We start from the raw sequence: 26144 nt of genomic DNA, 5'->3' as shown, positions 1-26144 counted from the left end.
TGCAATTGCTCATATCTCCAAATCGTGTCACTGAAGAGCTTCTCAGTCCGCCATGAATTGTCCTTCGCGCACCGATGACACCCTCGAGCACCCGGGATGGAACCAGAATCCGCCGGCGCTGAATGCCGACATTACCACTCGAAGCGATTTCAACGGCATTGCGAACTCGAAGGTGCATCGGAGACACGCAGGCGGTATGGGGGGAGCTGCAGGTGAAGGAATTGCGGCGATGGATCATAGACCAAATAGTCTAGATGGAAACGAGCCCGAGATGGAGAAGAAGACACCCGGCGAAGTGATTGCTGCCGCTCCTGGGGACCAATCACCCAGGACGAGCAGCGAATCACCTCGCCGTTCTTTCAATACATCAACTTTTTCTTTCTTTCTCCGCCTCGCTCAAAGTATCAAGAAGTTTGGTCGCTTCGTGGGCCCTGGATTCCTGATCGCGGTAGCTTACATTGATCCGGGAAACTACTCCACCGATGTCGCTGCAGGCGCAGAGTTTCGCTATGCTTTGCTCTTCATCGTCCTAGTGTCCAACCTTTTTGCTATCTTTCTACAGTCGCTGTGTATTAAGCTCGGCACTGTGACCGGGCTCAACCTGGCGGAAAACTGCAGGGAGCACCTACCCAAGTGGTTGAACTACATCCTGTATGCTTTTGCGGAGGCCGCCATCGTGGCAACTGATATCGCAGAAGTAAGCAGCTAAACTTCCCCCCTCTGCTTTCCGATGCTGGTGCTAAGCGGGTTTCCTAGGTTGTCGGATCTGCCATCTCGCTCAACCTTCTCCTGAAAATCCCTCTGGTGGCGGGATGCGCAATCACACTAGCCGATGTTCTCTTCATCTTGATATTCTATAGACCGAATGGCGCCATGTGGGGATTGCGTCTATTCGAATTCTTTGTCATGCTATTGGTCCTGGGAGTGGTGATTTGTTTTTGCATTCAACTCGCTCTCATTAAAGAACAGTCGGTCGGAGCTGTTTTCCGGGGCTACTTGCCTTCGTCTGCCATCGTGCAGTCCAATGGGTGAGTAGCTCGCTTCGTAAATGACTGAGACATTGAGGGCTTACTAACTTCCTGTCGAACAGTCTGTATCAAAGCTGTGGTATCCTCGGTGCTACGGTGATGCCTCACTCCATGTTTCTTGGCAGCGGAGTTGTCCAATCGCGACTGAAGGAATTCGATGTTACCCAAGGCTACGTCGATCCCTCCGTCTGCCTTGGAAGCACCAACGGAGAAGTGGAATACAGGCCGTCCATCCAAGCCATTCGGGGATGTCTGAAGTACTCCGTCATTGAGCTTACGTTGTCCCTCTTTACATTTGCCCTGTTCGTCAACAGCGCCATTCTCATCGTTGCTGGTGCTTCCTTGTACGGCACTTCGGGAGCTGATGAAGCAGACCTCTTTGGCATTTACGATCTTCTCTCTAGCTCCATTGCCCCGGCTGCAGGTCTGATCTTCGCATTGGCCCTGCTCCTCTCAGGTATCTCCGCCGGAATCGTCTGTACCATGGCTGGACAAATGGTCAGCGAGGGAATGCTGAACTGGAGTATCAGACCTTGGCTCCGGCGACTGGTCACGCGGTCTATCAGTATCATCCCTAGCATAATCATTGCAGCTGCTGTCGGCAAGGAGGGATTGAACAAGACTCTGAACGCCAGCCAAGTGGTTTTGAGTGTCATCCTGCCGTTTGTCACTGCTCCTCTGGTTTACTTTACGTGCCGCAACCGTTACATGACCGTCCCTACGGATAGAAACTTCGCCGGTGAGAATGCCTCGGCCGACGGAGTCAAGATGAGAAACAACTGGTTTGTTACTGCCATTGCTGTCATTGTTTGGGTAATCATTGCGGTCATGAACGTGGCTCTGCTCGTCCTGATTGGACTCGGCAAGGCCTAGAGCGTGAAACATCTGGAACGCTGAACTGGAGGGGACGATATCTCTTCGAAAGGAAGTGTCGCTGGAATGTGCAAGCCGTGTAGCTCACCAAGGGTGGAGGTACGGTATGATACACCCCGAAGATGCAGACACGCAGAGGAGAAGAAAGTGAGAAGCAGAACATACACAATAAAAGTTCGTAGAATGAACACAGCATAATCGATTAATTCAAGGGGAATGGAAAAGGGGGAAAGATAATAGAAAACACAATAACAAGAAAAAGAAAATCCCAACTCCGATGCCACCATGATCAGAACTCCCTAAACCGCTATTCTCATAGTAAACCACATATGTAATCCTAACCCAACCCACTAGCAGGCTCCTTAACCTTCGTCTGCTCCGGCGGCTCATCAATAAACTGCGGCGGCGCCACCTCATCCTGCAAGAAACTCGGCATGGCACTATCCGCCATGGAGCTCTCCATCATAGTCTCCTCACCCAGGGCCTCCAATTCAGCATCAAGTTCCGCCTCATCCACATCCTCAGGAACATCATACGCCCTCGAGATACTTTCCTGAATCTCATTCCCCACGTCCATCAAATCCGCCATCTCATCCTGCAACCGCTCAATCTTATCAATATCAATCTGACCATACTGCTTCTTGAGCGTCTTGGTAGTCGTCTTCATCGCATCCACCGTCGTCATCACATTCTTCAGATTATCCTGCATCATGCCCGCTTGCTCCATATTCCACGACTGCTGCGACAGCTGATCCCGCTGCGCTTCGTACTGTTTCCGTCGCTGCAGTACCTTGAGGGCCTTCTGCCGTAACGCGGTTTTTCCCGGCCCGTCGCGCATCTTCGAGATCTTCGTTTGATAGGTTGATAGTTCCGAGTTGAGTGCCGCAAGCTTGACGTCAATGCTGGAGATGCGGGTTTCCACCTGTCCGGGTGGGAGGAGTGTTAATCATGCGGGGTCAGGCGGGTAAGGGGACGAGATGGATGGATGGATCCGGAGAGTTGGGCAACAACATTGATGGATGGATGACTGGTTGGGGGTTGGAAAAGGGAAAACGTACATTGGTTATGGCCCCATCTAGGGTTGGCTTGGGTGCCGTGTTCTTCGTACCGAATAGCCGGTTCATTTTGGCTGGTTGGATGTGAGAGGATTGCGGAATGAGCTTCTTGTGGCAAGCTTGAGGGTCTTGAACAAGCACCGAACTGGGGGGTAGATAGATGGATATGGTCTGGTCGGTCCTTAGCGGCCGCGGTCTCGCCTCGCCGCCTTGGAGATACCGGTCGGGGGTATAGAGCTGTGTCGGGTGGTCCTGTGAGTTGGGGCTTTGCGCGAGAAAAGGCTTGATGAATTACAGAAATATTGGTGATAGTGAGCGGGAGATGATTCGACCAGGTATTATAATACAAAAGCATTAGGTTAGAACAGCGGGGGGTTAATGTTATCAGTTGCGCTCGAGACGAAGCTTAGGCTGCTACCTGGAATTGCCCCCACGTGATGAGGTATAATACAGTAAGATGTGGTATTATGCAGCAGATACGGTTATATGCCGTTCTGGATAAATTTGTCAGTATGATTTTGGCCAGTGAATTAGATGACAGATATGATATAGTTGTTCTGTTGTAGCAGGGATGATTATGTTCCCAGGCTATAACTGGAATTGTCCTGATGATCAGATCCAGACTTGACTCGTGATCCGAGGCAGATTTGAACCGGAGGGACGGAGTATGGGGTATTGTCTTCAGTTAGTGACTGCAAGGCTGATCTGCTTACTGGCCCCCGAGTCTAGCCTAAGCACACGCTTGTTCACCCGAGTCCCCGGGTGAATAATTTATTATGTTTGTTACCATGTCCTGGCTGATATTAACCTCTTGACGACCATTTCTGATAAAGGTGAATTGACAGCCAGATGGTATTTTATTGATGATAAGAACAAGTTATAGTGTAAGGTGAGTGACGGTAAGATACCGCCCAGCTGCCCCCCAGCTTCGGTGAAACGAAACAAGACAGAGTACCCGGTACTTGTATCTGTGCACAAGCGGATAAGGCCAGTGCGGTACCTGATACTTTGCCGGCCTTTGCACCAAACCTGCAAGGAGTAGGTAATAACGACTCGTGCGTCTTGAAGGTTCCGGAGTGTTACGCGAACGTCTGGAGGACAGCCTCATCAACCACAACAACCATTGGACTTCTAGAAGAAGGAGGACTAACCGGTTGGAAACTGTAGAACTACAATACTTAACTTACTTACCGTTCTCGCCCCGGATTATTAAGCGTCTGAAATTAACTAACTAATTCCATCCACTCGTGGTCCTTTCACAATCATCCATTATTGCCCCCCTCTCCCTCGCGTATCTGGTTTTGGTTCCCCGCCGTCGCTCCTCGGGCTTGTTGGGTATTTCCGCCCTGCTTGTTCAATCGTCACCTTCCAGGGATCATTCAGTCAGTCTTGCCGGCCGATCCAGACACTCCCGCCAGCGCACCACAAGTCAACGTGATCCTGCGAACTGTCAGCCTGTGATCCTCACTTTAATTAAGCCTTTGGGTTGTTGACCCTCAATTTATCCTTCCTCCTTCCCACCCCCCCCATCTGACGGACTGGTTTCGCCTGTGCAGTGCCGGGCTGACAAAGTGATTACATTGCCCGTGGGTCGCTTCAGCCCTCCCAAACAACGGACCTTGCTCTTGTTTCGTCTTTTGTCACTCTCTCATTCTCTCAGGTCGTGAAAGGTACGTGGTCTGGACCCTCCTCCCTCCTTCCTTGCCCTTTTCGGATTCTATGGCAATGCAATCTGTCCTGCTGCTTCTGCTGTCATCCCGTAAAGCCTGTCGTTTGCCGCCTTCATAGGCTCTTCGAGACCTGACTCCCTTCCCCCGACTGCCTGAGAAGCCCGCCCCTGATAATTCTTCAGCCCATATTCACCGATCTTTCTCTATGACGCTTGAGGCGCATGCAACCTTACTAACTTTGTCTATTTTGCGCATGTAGCGCTTGGCCGCTCAGACCCGGTTTATCTTGCCTATCGTTCTCTCCTGTCTTGTGTCTCGGGACGATTCGATCTCAAAACGACTCAGTCCTTCCGAAGTCTGTTTCGATATATGACTTTTCACCGAGTAACCATTGCATACTCAACACTTTGCATGACACTCATATACTAGACCACCTCCGCTTACCCACGGTTTTGTATCATATTCGGCTCACCGTAACGACGTTCCGGCGACGACCTGCGATCAAAAGTGCCCGTGCTACTGTGCTTCCTTTCCATGACTCTTTTCGCCCAGTTATATAATTCATCATGTTTTGGCGTTTCGGAGGATATGCGAGTATCTCCGCCATCGATACCCTGCTAGACAAGCCCGATGTCACCCTTGAAGAGCTGTTGGATGAGTCTGAGCTCATCCAAGAGCTCAAACAAAATAATACGAAGCTCATAGAATTCTTACGAGAAGATAATGTTCTTAAACGACTCATGGATTATGTCACTGCGCCTAGTCTGGTGAATGAAGACGACGAAGATGATGACGATCACGAGACCAATGCGCAGACGAACAGAGATGATGATGCAACGGAAGAGGCCAAGGGGGGAGACCCCCTTAAGGATATTCTGGACCCCGAAGACCTGGAGCGGGCGGAGAAGGATCGCATGAAGCGAGCCTACGTCGCATGCGAAATTCTGTCGTCGGAGATATGGTCGATCGTGGAGTCCATTCTGCTCAATCCCGACAACTTACGAGATTTCTGGGGGTTTTTGCGGCGCTCGTCCCCTCTGGACTCTGCTCAGGCGAGTTACTTTACGAAAGTGAACGAAACGCTATTCGACAAGAAAACCAGTGAAATGCTGGAGCTATTCAAGTCAATGGAGGGAATTGTACCGGCAATTCTGCAGCACGTGGACAATCCCATGGTTATGGACCTTTTACTCAAAATAATCAGCTTGGAGAAGGTAGGAGGGGGCCATGGCATTGTCGATGTAAGTTGAGGGTGAACGTTTTCGCTTGTGAGTAAATTATGCTGATTAACGTCCGCAGTGGTTGAAAACCCAGAACCTCATACCCACGCTCCTCTCATTTCTCTCCCCGGATCACCCTGCCTCGGTGCAGACCTCGGCTGGGGATTTCCTCAAAGCTATCATCACCATATCCGCGAACGCAACACAGAATGACCAATCCTGCATTGGCCCTAACAGCCTCACCCGTCAGTTGGTCTCCGTGCCGTGTGTGGAAAGTCTCATCAAGGCCATGCTGCAAGGTGGAAACCCTCTGACAGTCGGTGTTGGTATCGTCATTGAAGTGATCCGGAAGAACAACTCCGACTACGATCCTGAGAATATCAATGGTCCGGACTCACTCCCCACCACATACGATCCGATCTACCTCGGGAATCTGCTTCGGCTTTTTGCCAAACACATACCGGATTTCATGGCGCTGATCCAGAGCTCGAAACACACTGTGAACGACGGGGGCAAGGTGAGAAGTGTAGAAAGGGGGAAGCTCAACTCAGCTTGGGGTGCCAAGATCGAGCCCCTGGGCTTTGACAGATTTAAGACGTGCGAATTGATGGCCGAACTGCTACATTGCAGTAACATGGGTCTTCTGAACGAGCCGGGGAGTGACGATTACGTACGGCAGCGTGATGCTGAGCGCGAGAGGCTCATGCGCGAAGGTGTCTTCAACCCGCACCGCGAAGAGACATCGGCATTCGATGGGAACGACTCTACGGTGGATTTTGTCAATGGATCCGTCATTGGCTACGGTTCCCCTGAGGGCTCTAGAGTGCTTGAGGTCGCCAATACGGGCGAGGAGAGCTTCGAGGACGTTAGCGCATCCGGTGTTCTGGTCGACAAGGAGAAGGACGCTGAAGTGAAGGACACCAGCAGCCCCGAGTCCAAGCCGGAGTCCGCAGCTCCCTCGCAGCATGCCCCGACAGAAACAGTCGAAAATGCTTCAAATGGCGCATCGGAGGACGGCTCACACGATGAAAACCCTGCGAGTCAGGTTCGGGCACATACGCCTACTTCCGATCCTGTGTCAGCTACTGCGTCAGGTATAGCGGAAGTTAGCCTGGGCGGTGGACAGACCACCAAGGAAGGCCAGCCAGCTGCAGAAGCGGCTTCCAACGGTATGGAAGGACAGACCACGGCGTCTTCCCAAGCCCAACAAGAATCGGCTCCTCTCGTAGACCAAACACATAATCAACAGAGCTCCTTGACGCCTGATGCTGCTGGCCAGGTCGGCGATGCTTCAAGCTCAGTTCCACCCGCTTCCGAATCGGCGCCAAACGACGGTGATGTGCCGCGACAGCTGCACCCAGATGTTCAGATTGATTCCAACGGGCAACCTGTTGTTGGTGACTATCTCAAGATTATGTTCGTAGAAAACAAGGTGGTACCGACTATTTTGGTAAGTCTGCATGCAAATTCTGTCATGGACAATTTCTGACAGATTTCTTCAAGGACTTCTTTTTCCGATTCCCCTGGAATAACTTCCTTCACAACGTTGTCTATGATGTTGTCCAACAAGTGTTCAACGGTCCCATGGACCGCGGCTACAATCGTCTGCTGGCCATTGACGTTTTTGAGACTGGCCGAATCACCCAGAGCATTGTCGAAGGCCAAAAGCGCAGTGATGAGGCGCAGCGAACCAAACAGATCCGACTAGGGTACATGGGCCACTTGACCTTGATTGCTGAAGAGGTTGTGAAATTCAGTGAACGGCACCCGCCCGAGTTGCTCTCTCCCACGGTTATGGAGAATGTGCTGAACCCGGAGTGGATAGACTATGTGGAGCAAACGCTTTCTGAGACCAGGGAGCGCGACAACGCCATTCTTGGAGGGGTGCGCCCTGACATGTCGATTGGACATCGCCAAGGCATGCTCAATTCCGGCCAGAGCGCGAACACATCATCGGCGCTTGCTGACGCTGGCCTGAACGGCTCGGTGGGAGGCTCCGGGTTCCAGGGCTTTGACATGATGAACCAAGGAAGTGTCTCCGGCGGAGCTTTCGGGCTAAACAGCGGTAATTCTCTGCTAAGCGGGTTCGCTAGCTCCAGCGATGACGATGAAGATGAAGAAATGGAAGATCAAGATGATCGGAATATGGCCGAGCCTTCTGCTGAAGGCGGCTCTGACAATGTGGGTCATCACCTTTTCACTGATGTCGACATGCGCGATGCTTGACGCAATCCCGGACATCCCTCTCCTCCCTACCCTTTACCTTCTTCTTCTTCTTCTGCGGCCATCTTTGCATCATTTGGTACACCCTGTGTTGGTTGATCTTTGTTTGGAATCGGGCCTTGGGCTGGTATACATTTCATGCTGCGGCTGGGATAGCGCATGATGGACGAGAGGAGCGACGGAGGTCGCGGAGGGCCTTGCACATAGAGCGTTCTCCGTCGCTTTACTTTACGTATGAAGTCATTCTAAAGAACTCCTGCTCCCCGCTATCATGTTGCAACTCTCTGGAACTAAGCATGTGCTTGCCGGTCACACCAGTAGTTTCTTTTGGCTTGCCGCCTAGGTGTTGACGTCGCTTTTGGTGTATTCATAACCTGATTTCTGGATTTGCGCATTTACCTCGTCATCTACTATCCTTCATAATGGAACAGAGCTTGTGTACTAATCCGAACGTGATAGGCCTCTACCAACTCTACCAGTCAACCAATCCCGATCCTTCCCCCACCACCAGCACCGTTGAGCCAAGGTCCGTCTCGCGCACGGCGGCAGCTAGCAGCCCGACTTGCTGCCCATAAACAACAGGCTGCCGAGAACTCCGAGGGTGGTGAAGAGTCAAGTCACAACCAGCAAAGCGAACATGACATGCAATGGCCCACGAATCCATTTGTGATTGCCGGCTTGGATGAGGATGCCGACGGCTCCAATTCGCCGGCCAGTGCAGCCTTCCCGTCCACTGATTTCCCACCTGCCAACAAGGATGAGCCCTTCTCATCGCCTACATTCCCTGACTCCGGTTTCAGCCCTCCCGACTCATTCTCGACTAACTCCTCCGACGAGGATGGAGAAGGTAGACCGGAGGGCATGAGACGCAAGGAGCGGGTTCCTTTGGAGGTTGACGAGGAGGAAGACGACATGGGGGAAATGGTCGGGCCTTCGCTTGGGTCGGGCATGATGGACTCGGACGAAGAGGATGAGGCCATTATGAACGAATCTTTGGGGTATCCGGACATCGCCTCGGGGCGTTACAGAAACTTCGGTAGATCCCGGATGGGTGCCTCACCGTTCGGCGACGATGAAGACGACAGTAGTGATGGGGAGGATGATGACGGATTGGTCGAGATTCTCGTCCCCGGGCGAAAGGCTTCCACATCATCCACCACATCATCCCATTAGTTTTTGCACATGATGCTTGATGTCCACTTTCTGTTATGTATGCAACGCTTTCCTCTTTTTTTCCTTCTTCTTGGCGGTACTCTGATTTCTGTTTCGGCCTCTTTCCATTGCTTTTCATCTTTTTGTCTTTTTTTTGGATTAGTTCAATTCCCATGATGTACACTATTTGATCGCATGGCACTTTTGTATATGCTCCGGTTCATGATTGTATGCCTCAACGAGTCGGACCAAGCGGAATTCCGGGCAATAAGGATTGATCTGAATGATTATGTTTACATTCTTGCTGGAGAAAAAGGCTCGTAGTTCCATACTATATAATATGCCTTATGTTTGTTCGTATGTATGGGCGATGTTGATGCGGGAAGGAAAGTGGGACGCCGCATTCATTCTTTCCATTCTTGCCTTCCGCGCCTGCCAAAAACCCACTTTTCGCTTCTGCAACTTTCGTCGCTCGGAGGAATTGAAGCAGTACCGGGGAATACTCGAATTTTGCAGTACTCATATAATTATTTACGAGTAGTATATTCCCCAGTACTCTCCTTTGCGATCATGGCAAGTGCGCCTTTAGGGCCCTCCGGGTAAGTCGCTTTTTTTTCCCCTATTATTTTCTTCTTCCTATCTCCGCGATGACGTTTTCGGGTCGGACTCGGGGTTGCGGTGCTTTTTATGCCTGATGCTTTCATGAGTCAAATTATCGCCTCAATATATGCATATTTGCCGTCCAGGTTATCTCCAAAAAGGATGTACATGCATACTACCAGTGAAGCACACTTCCAAGCTTTCTGCATGTGATGATACATGGCTGTGAAGCATACAACTCACCCCTCCCCCGCCATCACACTGCCCGCATGCCCACTCCATGATACAAAATCCAAAATCTGATCAGCAGCCCCAGGTCCGGCGATGATGACAGTCTACAGATCTATTTCGATCTGCTCAATTGGATGGTCGACAATGGAGGCCATCTGCACGAGAGCGTCCAGATAGCCAAGGATGAAAGCCGTGGTGTTCATCTCCAAGTCAAGAAAGACTGGAAGGATGCTGTCCCCACCGACACACACATCATCAAGACGCCTTTGGCCACTACTATGTCTTATTTCAATGTTGTTAACCAGTCCACTCCCTCAATCTCCTTTTCGGCGCATGGCCTGCATTTCCCACAGTCGTTCATTGATGCTGTCGGAGAAAAGGAATCGACCATCTTCTTCTTGATTGGTCAGTATCTTCGTGGCACTGAGGGCTTTTGGTACCCGTATATTCGGACATTGCCTCAGCCTGGCTCTTTGACTACTCCTCCTTACTATGAAGGAGAAGATCTGCAGTGGTTGGATGGTACTAGCTTGTTGGCGGCTAGGGAGAAGAGATTGGAGGTTCTGAAGGAGAAGTATGAGAAAGGTTCGACGGCGTTGCGCAATGCTGGGTTTGAGGGTGCCGATGCGTATACATGGTAGGTCACCGAGAGTGCTACTTGCAGTTCCAAGCCCTGATTCAGAGCGGCATTGACACTAGCGATGTGTTTGTAGGGACCTCTATCTCTGGGCAGCTTCGATGTTCATTTCGCGTGCCTTTTCGGCGAGGGTACTTTCTGGAGTCTTTCCTGAAACGGATCTGTCGGAGGAGAAGCTCTCTGTCCTTCTCCCCATCATCGATATGGGCAATCACCGACCGCTAGCCAAGGTGGAGTGGCGGGCTGGTAAGGACGATGTTGCCTTCGTGGTCCTAGAAGACGTGTCGGCAGGCCAGGAGATCAGCAACAATTACGGACCGCGGAATAACGAGCAACGTAAGTGCCCCCCGGAGAACGGCTTCACGAAGTGGCTAGCGACTGACAAATATCAGTTATGATGAACTACGGTTTCTGCATTCCCGGAAATCCTTGCGACCACCGCATTGTCAGTTTACGAGCACCGCCTGGAAGCCCCCTCTACATGGCAAAGTCCCATCAACTGCAGATGTACCCTGACCTTGCTGTGGGGGAACCAGAAGATCACTACTACGTCTTCAACGTGTTCTACCCTCTTCTCGCTCCTGACATGTCAATGGAGCATTCCATCTTCTCACCTGCCCTGCTTGACGCCGTGTCAGTTCTGGCTGCCAACAACCGGGAGCTGGAAACCCTCGAAATCACCAACCAAGGCATCAAGATTCCAAACGTCTATGGTAATTCTAGGGCCCTACTTGCTGCCTTGAGTCAGGTTATCATTGAGGTCGTCACACATGCTGCCAAGCTCAGAGCGTCAGGGGAAGATCTTCAGACACCGACAAACCTCAAACAGACCCATGCGAAAGTATACCGAGACAGCCAGATCATGTTGTCTGAGACCGCTCTAGTTGTCGCAGCATGGACACTGAACCGTGCGCGGCTACATAACTTCACTGGGACCTGGGAGGAAACCAAGAGAGTCCTTGGGGCCCAAATGGGCCGAATCCCCACCGGAAAGTTCCCAGAAGAGGTGTACTCGCGGCTGCAGGTGCGGATTTTGGAGCGGAAGTCTCTTCTTACAAACAACGGGGAGTTGTTCACCCTGGGTGAATTGCCCGACCTTCTCCCAACGGCGATGCAGCAACCTTGCAAGGCCTGCTTCCAGGACATCTTGTCAGTTTCTGAATCCGCCATTCCCATGCTAAGAGGAAGCGGTGGGTCATCGCCATTTGCCTTCCCGATGTTCCTTTGCCTGGTTGCGGCAGCCCACACTGCTAGCAAATCTGGTGCCTCCGAGGAGTTCAAGCCCTCCCCCAGACTGTCCCGATGGGCGAGCTTCCTCCTGGAGAATTACCCACCGCCCCCGAATGATGTGGCCTGGGCCTTGGAGGACGAGGATGATGAGCACATTGTGAGTCTCTTTGACGAGACACTGGAGAAGATGAGGTCACAGAACGCAGGTGTGTTGACCAGTTTGGCCCCGTACACGGGAGACTGGCAAAAAGACGATTGGTGGCTGTCGCCCAATTGGTTGCGATGGGGATGGATGATTGGGGAGCAGGAGTGTGTGCAGATTCCTGACGATCCACTGCAGTTGTTGGCGACTGGAAGTGGGGGTCAGGTGAGACTGATGACGGAGAATTACCTATATGTGCCAGGGGAGGCATATGAGTAGTAGACAGATGAGACATAGAATAAATATAAGACCAGTGCTCCAAGTACTATGTAGCTATCAAGGTAGCTCTCCATATAGAACCAAAGAACGAGTAGATCTGTGCTGGTTAGTCAGCGTGAATCAGGTGACCCCATTGAACCAATCAGGGAGGAGCGAAAGGCGGATATTCAGCAAGCGCAGGAATTGCCGCGACGGGCAGCTCAACCCAAACCACGCCTGCCACGGCTTTGTAACGCATCCTCGAATCTCCCACCTTTCCTCCCCCCTCCCTTTCCCCTCCCAAGTCAATTGGGCCAGTGTTCACCATGATATCTCGAGCGGCGGCTCCCTCCTCTTCCATCGCCTCCCTATCCTCCCGCTCCCTCCGAGCCCAGGCCCCGGCCGCCCGTTCCTTCGCGACCGTCCAGGACAACGCCCCCCCGGTCAAGCACTATGGCGGTCTGAAGGACCAGGATCGGATCTTCACCAACCTCTACGGACACCATGGAGCTGATCTGAAGTCGGCGATGAAGTATGGTGACTGGCACCGGACTAAGGATATCGTTCTGAAGGGTCATGACTGGGTAGGCTCTGCCCCTTCGCGGGTCCATTGGACCCGGAACTGCTGGAAGATGCGGAAATGATTCCAATGCTGACTTGATATGTGTTCGATCTGTGCAGCTTATCTCTGAGCTGAAGGCCTCCGGTCTTCGTGGTCGTGGTGGTGCTGGTTTCCCCTCCGGACTGAAATACGTGAGTTGCCCTTACCGAAACCAATTGATGACATAGCCAGTCTTCGGGCTTCAGTCTAACCTTCAATTGCTGTGGTACAGTCTTTCATGAACTTCAAGGACTGGGACAAGGACCCCAGACCCCGTTACCTCGTCGTCAACGCTGATGAGGGTGAGCCCGGAACCTGCAAGGACCGTGAAATTATGCGCAAAGACCCCCAGAAGCTCATCGAAGGTTGCCTCGTCGTCGGCCGTGCCATGAACGCCAACGCCGCTTACATCTACATCCGTGGTGAATTCTACCAAGAAGCTACCGTCCTCCAGCGGGCTATTAACGAGGCCTACGAGGCTGGCCTGATCGGCAAGAACGCCTGCGGTACCGGCTACGACTTCGACGTCTACATCCACCGTGGTATGGGCGCCTACGTCTGTGGTGAGGAGACCTCCCTCATCGAGTCCATCGAGGGCAAGGCCGGCAAGCCCCGTCTTAAGCCCCCGTTCCCCGCTGCTGTCGGTCTCTTCGGCTGCCCCAGTACCGTCACCAACGTCGAGACTGTCGCCGTCACCCCCACCATCATGCGTCGTGGCGCCAGCTGGTTCTCGTCTTTCGGCCGTGAGCGCAACGCTGGTACCAAGCTGTACTGTATCTCCGGACACGTCAACAACCCCTGCACCGTCGAGGAGGAGATGTCCATCTCCCTTCGCGAGCTGATCGACCGTCACTGTGGAGGTGTTCGTGGTGGCTGGGACAACCTTCTCGCTGTCATCCCCGGTGGATCCTCGACTCCCGTCCTTCCCAAGCATATTTGTGACGACCAGCTCATGGACTTCGACGCCCTGAAGGACTCTCAGAGTGGTCTCGGTACCGCTGCCGTCATCGTCATGGACAAGTCGACCGACATTGTTCGCGCCATCTCTCGTCTGTCGACCTTCTACAAGCACGAGTCTTGCGGTCAGTGCACTCCCTGCCGTGAGGGTAGCAAGTGGACCATGCAGATGATGCAGCGTATGGAGAAGGGTCAGGCTCGCGAGCGTGAGATCGACATGCTCCAGGAGCTGACCAAGCAGGTCGAGGGTCACACCATCTGCGCTCTGGGTGAGGCCTTTGCCTGGCCCATCCAGGGTCTGATCCGTCACTTCCGCCCCGAGCTGGAGGCCCGCATCCGGGAGTACTCGAAGGAGGTTGGTGGAAACGGACCTTACGCTGGTGGTTGGCACCCGGAGGCCCGCGCTGAGGGCAAGCTGATCTCCCCTGGCATGTAATTACCATAAACCTGTCTCAATTCTCTTTTTGATCTCTCTCTCTCTGTGTGTGTGTGTGTACGACTTCCACTATGGGGATAGAATAGCTTCGCTCGCAACACCCTGCAGTTCGTCAGGTATAGAGCAACAGGGCAAGCGAGGGAGGGAAAAAAAGCCAAAAAGAAAAGATGGAAAGAAAAAGAGAGAGAAAAGAAGAGGTTAATACTTGCTAAATCTTTCTTTCTTTTTTCCTTTTTGGATTTCCTAGAGGGAGTGTGTGTGTGTTCTTCTCCATTTTACCCCTTGTCTCCCACCCTACCCCATCTCATATTTTCCTTTTTTATATCTTACGTGTCGTGTTAGGTTCTCGATCATGTACAGTCCTGGTAGCAATTGAACTTTTTCTTTGATTTAATCCTTCTCCTTCGGAAGACGTAGAGTGTTTACTTTTGGTCGTAGAATTCGAGCAGTAGACTAAGAATGGTCCAAACTAACATCATATATTTGTCGTCATTAATTTACTACTCGTCTATTAACGAGAATTTTATCACGTCTATACGGCAATGAATCGAATCAACTTTACCGTTGATGAACTTACCAGCCAACTAAGAATGCAAAAAAAAAAAAAAAAAAAAAAAAAAACCCCTGAAAACGGCAGTACCTCTTCTCTCTCTCTCTCTCCACCCACAATGCCTACCAACCAACTACTACTATTACTAGTATTTGAAATGTTGAATCATTGTATTGCTGTTGACTTAGGTAGTGGATACTACACTACTAGACTTAATTGGATAGGTAGATAGATGCCTCGTGCTCAGAACTATAAGATTATATACTAGATAGAGTAATATTACCCGGGAAGAGGGAAGGGGAGAATGAGAAGGTTTGGGGGATAAGGTCTCAGAAGGAAACTTTCCATATTAGGAGCGGAGGTGTACATCATGAACAGATGAGGTCTTTCTTATTCCCTAAGATAAGCTGGGGGCGAATTGAAATTAAGCAACTTCCTCTGTTAGAAGTACTGCTACTTTGTGGGCATGGAAATGTGAAGACGTTTAACTTGCGCAATTACTGTTTCGTTCACAAGGACCAGCTAGCTAACTTACACACCCAGAGTTCTGCGCCCTCTGCAAAGTCCGAGGACGGAATGCATCCAAGAACCAAGGAAAAGAAAAATAAAACACGACGAACAAAAACAGAGAAGTGAAAACAGGATCTAAGTTACACAATGGCTGCATGTCGTTCCGTCAACCCATAGACACAAAAAGATGCAAGATATCAAAGATTCAGCTTCGACCAGCACTCGGTATGCTGCATCCAAACAACGGAGTCCCTTCCACCCAAATTCCCGAAATCATAGATCAATAGCCCCCAGCCATGATGAGACTGTAGTACCGCCGACTCATTTCGGCCGTCTGTGCAAGGCGTGCATCGCCCGTCAAAGGCAGACTGAGTACGCTGGACAGCTCGATCGCCTGAAGTAGCAACTTGTCAGAACCAGGATGTTCGTGAGTCGTGTCAATGGAACAACGTACCTTTGAGTCCTCGTGCCCAGTCCAAGTGGCAACCACGCGGCTCATTTCCCGGAAGGCTACACGTTCCTCTAATCCTTCGACACCCGATCCCTGACTGACCTTATCGCCCATCTTCACCAAGGCACTTACTAACCGGGCAAGCCGGGTAGCATCGCGCTTGCCGCTCTTGGCCGTAGCCAGGCGCAGGAAGTCGTCGTAAATACCACCACCATTGGCCCAGCCGCGCACTTTTCGCTCGGGTTCCTCGCCAAAGCCCGACACCAGCATCTCTAGTGTGCCATAGTCACCCTCAATCACGGCAGTTGGCGCCACAACACGACAGAAGGTAGCGTGGGCATCGTTCCAGTTCTTGCCACGGACGAGACAGTCCACTTCGCGTGTCGCATCACCCGTGTCGCGAGCATAAAGCGCCTTTGATACCCAGATCCAGCTCTCAGGCAGCTGAAGATCATGCGTGAGATAGTGCCACATCACGTTGGTTTGGCCGTCAGAGGTGACCGGCTCCGGCAGCTGGGGCGCAAACCGGGCTAGAGTCTCCTTCACAGCACGCTCGCGATCAGATGCATGCGAGAGGTGGAGGAGGACGAACAGTGCCCGGTTTAAAGTGCCACTGCAGCAAAGCTCCCAAGCATAGTCCCACACGAGCTGGTCCAACTGCGCTGTGTTGACTTGGAAGCTTTCGTGCTGCCCAATGGCTGCCGCAAGAAGGTGACAAAGCTGGAAGGACAACCGGCTTGACTGCTTATCCCCGCTGACCGACTCAGGCAGGAGAACGGCCGGGAACTCCTGTGGATGGAGATTGGCTGTCCGAACAGCTCCACCAGTTGTCGTGGCATACACTTTCAGTAAAACCCACAGAGGAGACTCGCGATCAACGATGTCTTCCTGGTTGTAAGGCGTCGGAAGGGCCGGCTCATTTCCTTCGTAGAGGTCGTCCACGAACTGGCAGACGGCGGCTTCGATAGGCTCATCGTCGGTGATACCATACCAGAGACGAAGGCCGAAAGCCTGGAACCAATCCAGCCCAAATCGCTCAGAGAAGGTGAAAGTAGAAAGACGATCCTCCAGCGCACCAGTGGATTTGCCTTCGCTGCGAAGGGCGTTGCCGGCCAGAAGTTCGTACAAAGCTCGGACGGGCTCGCTCATTTCAGAATACACATTGTTTTGGCGCCACATCTCAATCTGCTTGGCCATATCAGTGCGCGTCGTAGGATCGCGCGCGATCTGAGCAACCAGTGTCGCAAGATGGAAATTCTGACTAGCAATTAGGACCTTGCAAGCCTCCTCAACCCGATGCGAGCATAACAAGTAAAAGGCACGCTCCTCGGCTGAGCTGGCCTTAGCCACAGCCTGTGCATGCTTTTCACGTACGATACCCTCCCACAGACGGGTCAGGCGGTCTTTCTTGATACGGTGAATGTATTTGGAACGAAGATTGGGAGGCACGCCAGCGGAAATATCATCTTCAGTCTTGTCGTTGAAAAGGATGTTGGCCAGCTGCCAGAGAAGTCGCTCGTGGTCAGATTGTACCAAGTTCGAAGCTTGCACGAACTCCCGGAAATCGGCCTTTGCCAGACGAGCAAAGGGAACACCATCAACACGTGAAACAGCAGTCAGCTTCCTCTGGGCATCCAGCATCTCACTCGGTTCCACAGGTGTGTTATATTCCAAGAGAGCCACATCCCTTCCTTCGCTAGTCACAGAGAGCTTGTGCCTCCAAACTCTATCAACCGCCTGCATGTCCGACATATCATTCTTGGCGCAGAGAAGAGAGTTCAGCGTGCCCCAACGCGGTTTGAATGAGTGATGGAAAGCAAGGTCGTCTTCGCTTAGCTCGTGGGATTCGCCAGCAAATGTCTTGGGTTTCTTGTTATAAGGCCACTGTAGGGACAGATCGTATTAGTTTAGGCTATTGACAAACGTGGGTTCATAGTGCTCAAGTCATATTGTATCGCATCACTTCCTACAATACAACTTCCTATAGGGATAAGAGGAATATAAGAGAGGAAAGAAGGAGTCAAACCTCAAAGCCATTAGGCCGCACGCTTTGTGCCTTCACAGGAGATGCGGCTTGTTGTTTGCGTGGTTGCTGAAACAAAGAATTCATCAAATCGATGCTGGTGGCGAAGCCCTTTTGCCTGGTATCGGCGGCAGATGGCTTGGGGGTATCCTCACGGAGAGACCGGTCGGTAAAGGCATTGGCTTGGATCTCACGAAGTGCATCGCGATCTTGCTTCCGGGGACTGATGGTGCGTTGCAGATGCTCCGCCCAGTCTCCAGTAAGGTCGAGACGAGGCTTCGAAGGCGTGTTCCAAGGCTTCAATACAGGCTGGGTGGTCTCCATAAAGGTATCGGTGCTTTGGGTGTCATCGCGCTCCACGGTAGGATGGAGGTCTGGAAAGGTGCCCGCCATGTCCATTTCCTCGCCCTCATCCAATTCGACTAGTGACTCGCCAGAATGTTGGCTTTCGGTGATATCATCGCCGTCTTGCTCAATAGTCGAACCCGTGGAGCCTTCCCCTAAAAAAGACTCCTCGTCGTCTCCAGAAACCGAACGCTGGTCCTCAACCGTCTCCATCATTTGGTTGCCAAACGCACCCGGGACAATCTTACGCTTTTTGAAATCAAAGGTATCATCGTCGACGCCAGCCATTGAACCCACAAAGGAGTCATCAGTGGAGAAGGCAGACATCATCTCCGAGCCCATGGTCGTATCGGGGTTGGCGGGGGTTTGAGCCTTCGGAGTCGGAGTGTCAGGAGCAGCACTAAAAGTGCTTTGGTTGAGGCTCTCACCTTCTTCTTCCTCGTCGCTATCATAATCAAGACCATAGGTGGTGTAATGGGGCACCCGGAACACCCACGTGCCGGTCTCCTTTTCGTAGTCCACGAACTCGGTGTTGTGCACCTTAATCAAGCGGTCGACGTGCTTATCGAACAAGGGGCCGCTGGTGAGAGGGGAAGGTGACTTCTTGTCGCGACCCCGAGGCCAAGAGTTTTCAATGCGAAGGGTGGAGGGAACGTTCAAGCCCTTGCCCCTCGGGGGCTTGATGGTTTCATCTGGATACACGGTAATCTTGCGCACACCGATGTCTACAAGATCGCCGAAAATGCGGTCCAAGTCCACGGTGGTCAGATCAACGGGCTCATCGAACGTCACCTGGCCGCACCTTTGACGACCAACAGTAAAGCCAACAAACTTCTTCTGCTGCTCTCGGCTCAGCTTGCTGATCTCAGCGCGGGTGGGCTTCATCCAGTACTCGCCCGGTTGCGGGTCTCCACCGGGAACGAAAGGCAGACGAGAGGGGCCCTCAGGAGTAGTTGAGGTCGTCACCGCATTCTCGGGGACGACGGCAAGCTCATTACCACGAACAGACTCCATCTCAGGACGGATAGAAGGCTCGCTAGGCTTGATACCGTTGAGGCCATTGACTGTGTTGCTCTTGCGGATGGAGCGCAGGAATCCCAATTCCTCCGGAGTAGGCTCGGGGCTTTGAGACTGCACCGGAACGATCTCTCCTCCAGTGGCTGGCGTATCCGATGATGAATCAAAGCTGACCTTCTTCTTCATCTTATCGGCTGGCTGTGCTGCGTCTTCGCCGTTGGTGATCGGGGCAGCTGGGGTACTGGCTGGGCGAGCAAAGAGGTCATTCCTCAGGCTACGATCAATGGTGAGGCGCTTCAGGCTGCCGCTTGACAGACGGGAGCTGCCAGAGGTAAGTGCACCGGGCGACAAGACACTGTCGGTGTCGGGGTCGAATGTCTTGCGCAGATTGCTGGTAGACAAACTCTTGCTAAAGCTGGTGCGCCCAAGACTTCCATTGACACTTCCACGCAGGCTTCCACCCAGCACGCTGCCACCAAGTCCGCTAGGAGTACCAGCAGAGCTCGAAGGTGAGCCATAGGTGGAGTAAGAGAAGCCGTATCCCTGGCGTTTGGGGGGCGTAAGAAGGCGGTTAGCGGCATTGGGGGTGATCTTATAGACAGGGAGCGGAGTGCGCTGCTTCTGTTTGGCGGCAGACGAAAGTGGCGTCGCCAAGGGGCCAGGGCTGGAAGCGCTTGGGGCTGGCAAGCCAGAGAAGATGGACTGGTTGCCATAAGGGTTGCCGTCCAAAAGAGAGGCCTGCAAGCTACCAGGGGCCGGTTGGGATTGCTGAGCTTGCTGGGGCTGTGTCTGCTGGCTGCCGCCAAACAGGCTCGAAGTACCAAGCCCTCCAGTCTGCTGAGGCTGACTCTGCGTGTTACCGAAAAGCGAACCGCCGGCGCTCGGAGTCGTGGTGCTCTGTCCCCCGAAGAGAGAACCACCGGTTCCAGTGCCACCGCCGAATAGACTCGGCTTCTGCTGCTGCTGGTTTTGGGCGCCGCCAAACAGGCCACCACCACCCGTCTGCTGGTTCTGAGTATTACCAAAGCCGCCAAATGCGCTGGTGCCGGTGCCGGTGCCGGTGGCAGGCGTGCTGCTGCCGAACAAGCTCTTCTGGCCCTGCTGCTGGCCACCGCCGAAAAGGGAGCTTGTGCCGGTTTGCTGGTTGTTCCCAAAGAGCGATCCACCAGTCGACTGCTGTTGTGGTTGCTGAGTGTTCTGGCCAAAAAGAGAAGAGCCAGTCGTGCTGGTGCCAGTGCCAGCCCCAGTATTGCCGAAGAGACTCGGAGTACTGGACTGCTGCTGCGTGTTCGAGCCGAACCCGCCAAACAATCCTTTGTTCTGAGTCTGCTGCTGATTTTGGGCTTGGTTTTGCTGACCGAGTCCACCTCCGAACAAGCCGGTACCGGTTTGCTGCTGTTGTTGGCCGCCGAAGGGAGAGGAAGTCGCAGCAGTACCACCAAAAGGAGAGGCAGTGCTTGTGTTCTGTGCGCCAAAGGCGCTGCCAAAACCTGTGCCGGTGGAGCCACTGCCTCCGAATAGAGGCTTCTGTTGTTGGGTATTGTTATTAGCGCTGCCACCAAACAGAGATCCGCCGGTTCCAGCACCAAAGCCGGTGGTTCCTGTGCCGCTTCCAAATCCACCCGTAGTAGCAGTAGTAGATGTGTTTCCCCCGAAGAGGCTTGGCTGGGAGGTGCCAGTAGTACCAGTTCCACCCCCAAATAAGGAAGTGGCCGGCTTTGCTGCTCCGAACAAGGGGTTGGAGTTGGTGCTAGATCCGAATCCACCTGCCGTCTGCGTTTGTCCAAAGGTCGAGGGAGCACTGGTTCCGCCTCCGAATGGCGTGGAAGTGCTTCCAAAGCCGCCGGTCGACTGTTGTCCAAAGCCGGATCCTCCAAAGGCCGATGTGCCAAAGGCACCGGCTTGGCCACTACCGTTGCCGAACCTACGGCCTTGGTTGTAATCACCTAAGCGAAGTTCTTCAAAGGAATACTTGCTGTACGGCTGCATGAAGGTGATACTTTGGTAGTGATTCATCCCCGTGGTGTTACCGTCCTTCTCAGTGAAGGGGCTAAACGGCGTGCTTCCAGTGCCATCAGAGGGAGGAATGGCCTGCTGGAAGGCAGTCCCTGTCCCACTACCGAAGCCCGATGCGGTGCTGCCGAAGCCACCAGTGCCACCGCTTGTACCGAATCCACCACCGGTGCCAGCTGAGCTGCCAAAACCCCCGGTTTTGTTGCCGAATAGGCCACCCCCAGTGCTAGCGGCGGTGCCAGTGCCAGTGCCAGTGCTGCCGAACCCTCCGCCAGTGTTGGAGGACGACCCGAAGCCGCCGAACCCGCTACTACCACCAGCTGTGGCAGTTCCGCTTCCGAAAAGGCCTCCGCCGGTCGAAGTCCCAGTTCCGAATCCGCTCGTGCGATTTTGTCCTCCAAACAGGGACGTCGACTGGTTCTGTGTGCCGGTTCCGAATCCTAGAATAACAAAGACCTTGAGTCAGTTTCGCTAACAAATATAACAAAGTAGACAGATCCTGGGACATCTGATTAGAATCCATCCTTGGGCCATGGATCTCCGGCGGTCAATGGACGACATTTGACGTGAACTTCCAATCCAGAGACTTTCTGCCATAAGAGCCAGCGGTGAGGGTCCTCGAAAGCGCCATTTCGGTCACGGATCGGTGATCGAGCACAGGAAAGTCGAGGGGTCCGCCCCAAGGCACAGGTGGAAGAGAAAGGATCGCCAAGCCCACTGAGATATAGCCGTCAGGCACGTACCTCCACCGGAACCAAAGCTACTGGAGGTGTTTCCAAACAAGCCACCACCGGATGTATTACCGCCACCAAAGGGCGACGATGTCGATCCAAAGCCTAGATGACGGGGGAGATGCTGTCAGAGACTGTATTGAAGCTGCGATCCCTTCTCTTGCAGTGCTGCTGTTTTGCCCCGGTGTCGAAGCCATCCACGGGCGGTCGGTGGTGGGAGGAGCCTAATAGGACGGTCGCAGCTCGACGTTCGGAACTACCAGCAAATACCGATCCTTTTGCACCGGAGAGTCTCAAGGGACGAGGTAAAGGAAAAGAAAAGTAACCCGGGATAACCGAGGATGGGGTTCGCAACCAGACGAAGACACCTACCTCCACCAGTACTCGTGCCACCAAAGCCAGAGCCTGCCCCGAAGCCGGAGCTTTGCTGGTTGTTCTGTCCGAAACCTCCGAACATCTTGCTGAATGATGATGCTTTATATTAGGGAGTCATTCGGTTCGAAGGACGTCTGCGATCGAAGGTTGGAAGGCTCGGGAAGATCGTTTAGGACGACGATGATTAGAGCTCCGTATGAATGAATATTTTGCGAAAAGAACAGCCGTAGCGCGCTAGCGTAATATAAAGCGACAACGTTGCGTAAGTTTGGAAAGACGATGTCGACGCGCTGGTGAGCACGGGTGTTTGTTTTGAGAAGGGAAGAAAAGAAGAAAAAAAAGGTGAAAGGGTAAAAGGGACGAAAAAGGCCACACTAGCTACAGACGTAAAAGTACCGTCGGAGCTAGTAGGTGAGCAAGTCTGAAGGGAATCGACTTGAGTGGCAGTCGGGGAAAAAAGTGACGAGGTGAGGCAGAGGGAGGAGGACGCGCGACGGTGGTCGAGGGAAGAAGCTGCGAGAGCCAAGGAAGAGAAAAGAGAGAGGGAGGGAGAGCGACGGCAGGTTCCCTTCCTGCCTGACTGGCTCGTTGCTGTCGCTTAACTATGGGAAGGTCGGCCATGTCAGGTATGGTACGGTCACGGCGTGACGGGGCGGTGTGCTCACTGGAGTGGGGAATGGAACCGAGTGGCCGGGTGTTGATACCGTTGCATTACGACAATGGCACGTGATGCGACGGAGACTGAATCGGGAGCCCGACCGGGTAGCCAAAGGAATATCGCAACTGGATGTTTGCATCCCGATAACTATAATATCCCCAGAAGGGTGTCCGGCTTCACAGTAGCTGTGTCAAGTCTCCCACTACTGATGCAGCATATCTACGTTATGTTAACTCCCGCAACTACGCATGAGGAGCCCGACTCCGTATCAGTATATCGGTCCAACGAGGGACTGTTCACAAGGTGTAACCCTGGACGTTCCCATCAACTACCTACTACTAATAGAGAAGAGAGACCCCGACAACCAGTGCTGTCATGTGAAGGAACCCCCAAACTACATTGGACAACAAGAAAACAATTCGTATGAAGAATAGAAGTTATGTATATTGAAAAGGTGATCAGCGATCACCTTAATGTTCATCTCTCAAACACGTTGGGAATCACTAAACGGGGTTTATAGGAATATGACTGCGCCTCCGGACAACTGTGTCCACCCAATAATGCTAATCAACTCATCATAACATCCTGATTAATCGCTTTCGTTTCATGGCTGTGAATATCGCTCGTCTTGAATTCGGGTCATGCGAAGATCTTATTTGCCGCGGGCAGCATGCACCGTGGCAATGATCTTGTCAACAACCGAAGGGTCCGACAGCTGTTACAGGTTTAGTTAGTCTCCATTTCCAAGATAGGCAAGAATTGGTGTTGTCTTACAGTAGAAGTGTCACCCAGGCTGTCCTCCTCGCCGCTCAGGATCTTCCGGAGGATACGGCGCATGATCTTACCGCTACGGGTCTTGGGGAGATCCTCGACAACGTAGACGGCCTTGGGGGCAGCGAAAGGTCCGATGGACCGACGAACCTGCATGATCAGATCCTTGCGGACCTGGTCGCTGGTCTCGTTGCCCTCCTTCAGGGCCACGAAAGCGTTGACGGCCTGACCAGTAAGCTCGTCGGCAATACCAACAACAGCAGCTTCAGCCACCATGTCTGCCATTACTGGTTAGTGGCTGTTGTATAGATGGCGGTCTCTTGCGTTAACTTACGGTGCTCAATGAGGGCGGCTTCAATCTCAGCCGTGGACAGACGATGTCCAGAAACGTTAACCACATCGTCAACACGACCCCGGATCCAGTAGTATCCGTCGTGGTCACGGCCGGCACCATCTCCAGTGAACTATAAGCGCAAGTCAGTCAGCTACTGCCCATGGAACCATATTTTCTCGCAGGGGGTGCGAATGTCGCTTACGTAGTAGCCCTTGTAAACGTTCAGATAGGTATCCATGTAGCGCTTGTGGGCGCCCCACACGGTACGGGCCATGCTCGGCCAGGGTTGCTTGAAGGCAAGCACACCCTCCACATCGTTGCCAGTGATCTCCTCACCAGAGACCGGGTCAATGATGGCGGGCTCAATACCAAAGAAGGGAAGCGACGCGCTTCCGGGTTTCGTCGGGGTGATACCACCCAGAGGAGTGATAACATTCGAACCCGTTTCAGTCTGCCAGTAGGTCTGTTGAAGCGTGTTAGACTACCTTCCCCACCAAGGAGAACCGATAATTCACTTACATCGCAGATGTGGGCTTCTTCCTTTCCGACCACCTCGAAGTACCATTTCCAGACCTCGGCAGCAATAGGCTCACCGACAGAGCCCAGGACACGCAGGTGTGCCATCTTGTGGTGGATGTGCTCGTCACCAGCCCGCTTCAGAAGTCGCAGGGCAGTGGGTGCGACGTAGAACTGGGTCACCTTGTGCTTCTCGATCACGTCCCAGTAGCGGGAGAAGTTGGGATAAGCCGGGGTACTCTCGAAGACCACAGTAGAGCATCCGAGCAGCAAGGGCGCATACACGACGTACGTGTGGCCGGTAATCCAGCCAACGTCACCACCGCAGAAGTAGCGGTCATCGTCGTGAATATCAAAGACATACTTGCCGGTCATGGCAGCACCCAGAAGGTAACCAGCCGTGGTGTGCATGACACCCTTGGGCTTTCCGGTGGATCCGGAGGTGTAGAGCAAGAAGAGAGGGTCTTCCGAGTTCACCGGCTCAGGAGCAAGGTAGTTGGGGTACTTCTCGACCTCCTCGTGCCACCAGACATCACGGCCCTTGGTCCAGGGAACCTCCGCGCCGGTGCGCTTGTAGACCAGGACGCTAGTGACATCGGGGCACTGCTTCAGAGCCTCATCGACAATGCGCTTGGTGCCAATGACCTTTCCTCCACGCTTGCCCTCATCGGTCGTGATAACGACCTTGGAGCCAGCGTCCAGGACACGGTCCCGGAGAGAGTCGGAGGAGAAACCGGCGAAAACAACGGAGTGGACGGCACCGATACGAGAGCAAGCCAAGAAAGCGACAATGGCCTCGGGAATCATGGGAAGGTAGATAGCAACGGTGTCACCCTTCTTCACACCCTGCTGGCGGAGAACCCAGGCAACACGAGACACCTCGCGCAGGAGCTCACCGTAGGTGATTGTGCGGCCCTCACTGGGCTCATCGGCCTCGTAGATAATGGCCACCTTGTCGGGGTTCTTGAAGGCATGGCGATCGACGCAGTTGTAGGAGGCGTTCAGACGACCCTCAACAAACCAGGCATTGTCGCCATTTTCCAACGACCCACTGTGGGTGGTCTGGAAGTCTTGGTCGAAGTGAAGAAGTTCGCGGGCCATACGAGCCCAGAAAGTGTCTGGGCTGCGGATGGACTCCTCATAGAGCTTCCGGTACTCGTCAAGGTCTTTCAGGTGGGTACCTGTCGGGTGCTTCTGGTGGAATGCTTCGGGGACATGGAAGGTGTCGACTTCGTGGGCCTCGACCACCTGAAACCGACGGGATTAGCACGGAGACCCGGCGATAACTCGGCTTAATACGCGCGATTTCTTACCACGGAGGACTTGGGGGGCATAACACTGCCGTCGGCCATGTTTTGTGTGTGTCCCAACAAAAATGTGTATTTGAGCTGTACTAATGTTAGAAAGGGATGAGACATTCCAATTGTAAGGTAACCCTCTTTCTGGTGGGCAAAAGGGCGAGGGGTTCAATTCGTGGCACCGGAGTGCACGTGAGTTTGCGGGCGGGGGATTAAGCTCACTTGTCAAAAGAATTGCA

At 53.0% G+C, this 26144-nt stretch overlaps 7 protein-coding genes across 7 annotated transcripts; 4 read left to right on the top strand and 3 right to left on the bottom strand.

Annotated features, from left to right (window-relative positions):
- Nucleotides 1-52: 52 nt before the first annotated feature.
- On the top strand, nucleotides 53-1901 carry AKAW2_51539A (NRAMP family metal ion transporter; the record flags this gene model as incomplete). The annotated part of the gene is made up of 3 exons (XM_041691480.1): nucleotides 53-697; nucleotides 757-1028; nucleotides 1091-1901. The coding sequence occupies 3 exons, from the start codon at nucleotides 53-55 to the stop codon at nucleotides 1899-1901; spliced, it is 1728 nt and encodes a 575-aa protein (XP_041544960.1).
- Nucleotides 1902-2238: 337 nt separating this feature from the next.
- On the bottom strand, nucleotides 2239-3311 carry AKAW2_51538S (putative SNF7 family protein (Cta1); the record flags this gene model as incomplete). The annotated part of the gene is made up of 3 exons (XM_041691478.1): nucleotides 2239-2823; nucleotides 2960-3193; nucleotides 3252-3311. 3 exons carry the CDS (start codon nucleotides 3309-3311, stop codon nucleotides 2239-2241), a joined length of 879 nt encoding a protein of 292 aa, XP_041544959.1.
- A 1881-nt stretch (nucleotides 3312-5192) lies between these two features.
- Nucleotides 5193-9242, top strand: AKAW2_51537A (uncharacterized protein; the record flags this gene model as incomplete). The annotated part of the gene is made up of 4 exons (XM_041691477.1): nucleotides 5193-5867; nucleotides 5926-7296; nucleotides 7350-8027; nucleotides 8529-9242. 4 exons carry the CDS (start codon nucleotides 5193-5195, stop codon nucleotides 9240-9242), a joined length of 3438 nt encoding a protein of 1145 aa, XP_041544958.1.
- Nucleotides 9243-9791: 549 nt separating this feature from the next.
- Nucleotides 9792-12340, top strand: AKAW2_51536A (SET domain protein; the record flags this gene model as incomplete). The annotated part of the gene is made up of 4 exons (XM_041691476.1): nucleotides 9792-9820; nucleotides 10138-10689; nucleotides 10766-11025; nucleotides 11082-12340. The coding sequence occupies 4 exons, from the start codon at nucleotides 9792-9794 to the stop codon at nucleotides 12338-12340; spliced, it is 2100 nt and encodes a 699-aa protein (XP_041544957.1).
- Nucleotides 12341-12645: 305 nt separating this feature from the next.
- NDH51 (NADH-quinone oxidoreductase subunit NuoF) lies at nucleotides 12646-14313 on the top strand (the record flags this gene model as incomplete). The annotated part of the gene is made up of 3 exons (XM_041691475.1): nucleotides 12646-12903; nucleotides 13001-13072; nucleotides 13153-14313. 3 exons carry the CDS (start codon nucleotides 12646-12648, stop codon nucleotides 14311-14313), a joined length of 1491 nt encoding a protein of 496 aa, XP_041544956.1.
- Nucleotides 14314-15653: 1340 nt separating this feature from the next.
- On the bottom strand, nucleotides 15654-22410 carry AKAW2_51534S (nucleoporin family protein; the record flags this gene model as incomplete). Its single annotated transcript, XM_041691474.1, has 4 exons — nucleotides 15654-15767; nucleotides 15828-17708; nucleotides 17851-21662; nucleotides 22326-22410. The coding sequence occupies 4 exons, from the start codon at nucleotides 22408-22410 to the stop codon at nucleotides 15654-15656; spliced, it is 5892 nt and encodes a 1963-aa protein (XP_041544955.1).
- Nucleotides 22411-23638: 1228 nt separating this feature from the next.
- ACS1 (acetate--CoA ligase) lies at nucleotides 23639-26025 on the bottom strand (the record flags this gene model as incomplete). The annotated part of the gene is made up of 6 exons (XM_041691473.1): nucleotides 23639-23701; nucleotides 23761-24035; nucleotides 24092-24221; nucleotides 24294-24554; nucleotides 24611-25855; nucleotides 25921-26025. 6 exons carry the CDS (start codon nucleotides 26023-26025, stop codon nucleotides 23639-23641), a joined length of 2079 nt encoding a protein of 692 aa, XP_041544954.1.
- Nucleotides 26026-26144: the final 119 nt, after the last annotated feature.

This window comes from Aspergillus luchuensis, chromosome 5 (genome assembly GCF_016861625.1).
Source record: "Aspergillus luchuensis IFO 4308 DNA, chromosome 5, nearly complete sequence".
Lineage (NCBI taxonomy): Eukaryota > Fungi > Ascomycota > Eurotiomycetes > Eurotiales > Aspergillaceae > Aspergillus > Aspergillus luchuensis.
The sequence above is the reverse complement of the archived record's forward strand: the minus strand, read 5'-3'. Positions and strand labels throughout refer to the sequence as shown.